This window comes from Sturnira hondurensis, unplaced genomic scaffold, assembly GCF_014824575.4.
Source record: "Sturnira hondurensis isolate 20B ecotype Veracruz unplaced genomic scaffold, ASM1482457v3 Scaffold0023431, whole genome shotgun sequence".
Classification (NCBI taxonomy): Eukaryota; Metazoa; Chordata; class Mammalia; order Chiroptera; family Phyllostomidae; genus Sturnira; species Sturnira hondurensis.
Genome location: NW_028096062.1, coordinates 1,993 through 7,888, shown reverse-complemented (window position 1 = coordinate 7,888; position 5,896 = coordinate 1,993). Strand labels below are relative to the sequence as shown.

Genomic DNA, 5,896 nt, shown 5'->3' with positions numbered 1-5,896 from the left:
TAGGATAAGTAAGGCATAGTCTGAGGAAGATAGGGAGAGGAAGATGACTATATGTATGAATGTATTATCCATATATTTTTATATATATATATCACATATGCACAAACAGAATATATATATACACATATGCACAAACAGAAACATGTACACTTATATAGACTTACATGTGCATTTTAAAATTCCTTCAATACAACACAACAGGAAAACAACTAACTACCCTATTTTTTTAAAGAAGAAATGACTTGAATAATTACTTCAAAGAACATATCCAAACAGCCAGTATACATGTGAAAAGGTGCCCAACATCATTACTTATCAGGGAAAAAAGTTCGACAAAAAAGCATTCCACTGTCCATACCAGAATGAAAATACATTTTTGCATAAAGGATAAAATAGGGGTAAAATAAAAATACCAAGAATTGACAAGGATGTAACACAGTTAGAATCCTCAAACGTTGTTGATAGCAATGCAAATTGAATCAAACATTAGAAAACAGTGATGTTTGGCAGTGATGTTTATAAAAGCTGCACATAAGCCTACTCTATTATCCCACAGATCCACATATAAGTATAATCCAAAAGAAATCTTTGCTTATTCAATCAAAATAAGCAAACACTGGCAAAATGTTTGCCAATGTTTGCAAATACACATGCACAATATTTTGAGATGTTTGCAAATACACATGCTAAATGTCTCTAAAGGCTTTATCACTAATAGACAAAAGCTTGAAACTATCTAACTTTATGAACAGGCTAAATAATTGTATATTCACATGATGGAATACTACACAGCAGTATAACATAATCTACCCATACATACTGCAATATACATGTACATGACAGGCTTTATGATGAAGAAGAGAAGCCACAAACAATCGAGTAGCAGTTTATATGAAGTTCAAGTACAGACAACACTCTACAATGTATAGAGTCAGAAGTCAGAAGAGTGGATAGCTGTGGGGCATGGGGTGGAGGGCAGGTTGTATTTACTGGAAAGATGCCAGAGGAAACTTTCAAAAGTAGACAGAAATGTTGCACATCTTGATCTAGGTGCGGTTATGTATTCATGTGCAAAAGTTCAATGAGCTGTACATTTAAGATTTCTGTACTTTGCTATATAAAAGTCAGGGCACAAAATTTTCAAAAGGAGTTTTCTGTATTCTTTCATGACCTATATTGAAGAGCAAATTAAATACACCAACCCCAACTCCTAAATTCAAGGTTCCCTAAATTTTGGCATCCACAGCATCTGGCACAAAACATACCTCTTTTATTATATAAAATTTTTAATTACAAAATAATAAGCACATAATTCTGTAACAGTGATATCACACTCCACCACACCCTATGACAAAATGTTCACATTGCTGTCCATCTCATGTGAGACAGTCACGTCCCCTACCAACCACACTCAATGGCACTACTTCTGCTGGATCCGGTATTTCATCTCATCTAAATCCTCCCTTCATAACCTTATTCTTTTCCTTTTGGCAGCAATGAAAAAAATCAAAAGGCAGAACTCAACAGTTATTCAAATTTCCCTACATCCTAATTGAATGGACTTTCCTAAAGAATAGCCCCATAAGTCAAAATAGTTCCCCTAGTACTTCATTTGTCATTGCTTCACAAAGAAATTTTACCAATAATAGTGAGTTTAGACAAAAATTGTTCTTTTGATTTTTAATATAAAGCTCTATTTCCCATTTCATAATATGATGGCTTTATGGTCATCTTATCTTGAGATCACCATTTCCTACCCATATGCCTCTATTATTAGAATATCAAGTCTGCAATGCCTGAAAATTCCATAGCAATTGCCTCTCCTCATAAGCAGCAGCTTGGTGCTGCCTGGCAGGTGAACATGCACACAGGGCGATCTAGTGCTCCGTTACATCCTCTAGACCAGTGTCATCCAATGGAAATGCAGTGCAAGCCACCTACAAATTCTAAACTTTCTAGTAGATACCTTAAAAATAAACAGATACATTCATTTTAATGACATATATTGTTTAACACAATATCTCCAAAATGTTATCATTTCAACATGTAATCAAGTAAAAAAATATCCATGAAATTGTTTTTCATATTCTTCAGAGATTGGGTGTGTATATCACACTTACTTTGCCCACTTTCAGTATGTCTCAATTTGGATATCCACATCTCAGTTGCTCAATACCCTACATGACTAGTGACTACCAGATCAGATAGCACAGCTCCCAATGACCTTGGACCACAACCAAGATAACCCTTGAAATGAGACTCCAAATTCTGTCTCAGCCTTGAAATAATATGATGCCTCCACTCAGCATCTTTCTACCCTTCAAATTCCATTTCTCTCCCCTGTAAATTCTAATTCACTAACCCACATCCCCGGTGTTCCATTCACCAAGTCAGTGGTCCCCATAGTGTCTTCTGGGAAACCTAACACACTACCCATTTAACACACGACAAAACTCATCAGACAGTGATCTTGTCATTTTGCCAAGACCTACTCAACAAAATTTTTCACCTCCTATTCTCTTGCAAAATGTGATGTATTAAAATTATGTTGTGCAAAAAAAATTATGTTGTGCAAGTAGTATGAAATTACTGTCAATCCATTCTTAATTTAGATGTATTAGGTCAAATAACATGTGAAATGACATCTTCCAAGAAAGAGATAAGGCAAGAAAACATGGCATAAAGAAAAAAAAAAACTCAATTGAGATTCAAGCTGGAATTTCAGTCCCGGATCTGCCACCAGGTAGTTTCCTTATATTTTTGGACTAGATGAAATGATTCTGAAGCCCCATTCAATATTGCATACTATATGATTGCAAAGACTATTTTTATAAAATATAGAAAGAGGAGTTAGGGTGATGGTGAGAGAGAATAAATCCATTCGGGAAAGAGTTAAAAAAAATTTTAAATATAGAATAAAAAAGCATGAAGGTTGAATTCCTTATTGATGATGATGATAAAATTACAACAACACTCTAAGTTAAAAATTCTCATCCCTTTATTCAATTTCCAATTCTTTTCAAGAGAAAGTTATTCTCCCCAAGGTTTTGTTCATGGCTAATTTGATATCCTTGTTCCTCAGGCTGTAGATTAGTGGGTTCAAAACTGGCACCACAATGGTATAAAATACAGTACAGATCTTACCCTGGTCAAGGGGTATAATAGAAGGTGGTTTAAGGTATGCAAAAGCTCCTGAACCAAAGAAAAGAGAAACTGCCATTATGTGAGAACTGCAGGTACTAAAGGCTTTGGATCTGCCCTCAGTAGAACTAATGTGGAAAATGCTGGAAAGAATGAAGCCATAAGAAAGAAAAATTGTCACAATAGACGCTCCAATGTCAATGGCTACAAGAGTAAAGACCACCAAAGTATTCAGGTAAGAGCTATTGCAGGAAAGCTCAAGGAGGGGAAGGATGTCACACATATAATGATTAAGAAGGTTTTCTGCACAAAATGTCAGAAACAGTATATTACCTGTATGCGCTATAGCCCCCAAAATTCCCATCCCGTAGACACCCAGCAAAAGAAATAAACACACCTGAGGAGACATGGTGACCATGTACAACAGTGGTTTACAGATGGCCACATAGCGGTCATATGCCATTGCTGACAGAATGAAGCATTCAGAAATGACAAAGAAAGAGGAGAAAAAGAGCTGAGTCATACACCCTGTGTAGGAGATGATGTTCTTTGAGACAAAGCTCATCAGCATTTTGGGGATGATGCCAGAGGAGTAACTGAAGTCAATGAAGGACAAGTTGAAGAGGAAAAAGTACATGGGAATATGAAGGTGAGAGTTCAGCGCAATCAGTATTATCAAGCCCAGGTTCCCCACCATGATGACCACATAGAAGCCCAGAAACAGGAAGAAGAGAGGGAGCTGGAGCCTTGGTTGGTCCGTTAAGCCTGCAAGGATAAACTCTGTCACAGAGGAGGTGTTTTCTGCAGCCATCCCCCTCTAAGACAGTCTGGGAGGGAAAAAGAAAAGAGTTGCTGATACACAGAGAGAAAAACAACCCATTCCTGAGTGTGGTGTTTGAAGAGGAAGGTGTTGAACTTAGGGTTGAGGTGGCATCTCCTTGTTTCTGCATCTCTGTTTTTATGGTCCCCATGGGGCTTCAACCATTCTAGTAACTGTTGGTGGGTGAAAGTTGCCTCCAGAGTAAGGGCTCATCCAACTGAGGAGAAGTCCACAAAGCTCAGCTGGGATGACAGTGCAACCTTGCAGTGGTAACCCTCCTCTGGTACTGCCTGCCCTCTGTAGCTGTGGACCAAGTTTTCTGTGACTTGGGTCCTTTCATGCAGTGCTGTTGGGAAGCAGAAGCCAGTTGCCCTAGACCTTCCACCTTTGGTCAGTGCTGGTCAGAACAGGAAGATGAGGCTGTGTTGCCCTGAGTCTGTAGCTGGAATGGCTGTGGAAATATTATGTGAAAATAATACTGGAGTACTAAGGTAAAGTTATTAACTAAACCCATGAAAATAGGAACATTTGCAAACCCCTAACTATGCTAGTGGCACTGTTCTAAGTGGTCTGGGGCATTTTGATTAAACCCATTGAACAGGTGAGGACACTGGGCAGAAGTCCCAGTTCCAATTGGCAGCAGAAGGGGAACTCAGGCTGTCTGGCTCTGGGGTTCAGGCTTTGTAGCCTAACCCCTATGCTAGAGCACAGACCAGGTCAGGCAGGCACTCACCCTTTTTCTGCCTGCAGTCACAGTGCTGGACTCTGCTGGCTCCCACCCATTTCTCTCATGCAGATTCAGATGGCCCTGGTGACAAGAGGAGGATACCTCAGAGCTCAGTCTGCTCTGCTTCTGCCTCTCTCCTTTAAAATTCAAAGCCTTTAGTTTGTCTTGGTTCTCCTGTTGAGCTGAAGAACATGGTCTCTGACCTCCTTTGTCCCGATCCTCCAGTCCACCTTCCAGGGATGGGAGAGCACCTTTATAAGGTCCATACAGTGTTATTCTTGATTAGGGATCACAGTGACCTAGATACAGGGCCTCTCTCAGGATCCTTGCTCCCTAGGGAAGAAGAAATGTTTGTTTATGCCCTTGAGGTGCCTGACAGAGCTTTTAATGGCCTCTCCTTTCATTCCAGTTGCATGTTTCTCAGTACAATTAAGAACAAAGCACCGTGGGGAAAATAAGTCTTGTATTTTGTCCATTTATTGAGCACTTACTGTATACCAGACACTGTATCTGAGTCAGCACCCTCAACTGAAGAATCCAAAGTAATGCATAAATAATTTTATCGTGTTTTTTCCTCAGAACAACCTCGTAGGTAGACCTATTAATCTCCACTTTTAAAGTGAGGAGCACACATAGCTTGTAGATTCAAGAGAATCATAAAGGAAAATGGGATGGACTCACATGAACAATTATAAAGGACACATGGACAATAATTAAGGTGGGGGGCAGAAATTGGAGGGAGTTGGGGAGCACTGGGAGGCAGGGCTGGGAATATAAGACAGAAAACTGTACTTGAACAAGAATTAAATACAAATAAAAATTTACAAAGAAAAAAAAGAAGTCATGCTGTTTCCCTGAAAATTAGTTCACGAAAGCTAATTCACTAACAGGTCTATTTATTAATTGTTGATAGATATGTATTTATTGCCATTTTATTAGTCATATTTTTTTACCTTTTTTTCTTCTTCTTAAAGAAGACCCTTTAATTTTTCTTGTAATAATGGTTTGGTGGTGATAAAATCCTTTAATATTTTCTCGTCTGGGAAGCTCTTTATTTCTTTTGATCCTTTGTAAAAATATATATTTTATTGATTATGCTACCACAGTTGTTCCATTTTTTCCTCTCCTTTATTCTGCTACACCCTGTATTCCCCTATCACCACCATTCCTCCACCTTAGTTTATATTCAAGCATGTACATTTAAGTTC

The 5,896-nt window shown here is 38.5% G+C and overlaps 1 protein-coding gene across 1 annotated transcript; it reads right to left on the bottom strand.

Annotated features, from left to right (window-relative positions):
• Window positions 1-2,928: 2,928 nt before the first annotated feature.
• Window positions 2,929-3,952, bottom strand: LOC118981043 (olfactory receptor 8B12-like). The gene has a single exon (XM_037037767.1). It carries the CDS (start codon window positions 3,950-3,952, stop codon window positions 3,020-3,022), a length of 933 nt encoding a protein of 310 aa, XP_036893662.1. The 3' UTR covers window positions 2,929-3,019.
• Window positions 3,953-5,896: the final 1,944 nt, after the last annotated feature.

Bases quoted from the DNA above. Each gene is read 5' to 3' on its own strand.
- LOC118981043 (XM_037037767.1), bottom strand. From the start codon at position 3,952: ATGGCTGCAGAAAACACCTCCTCTGTGACAGAGTTTATCCTTGCAGGC.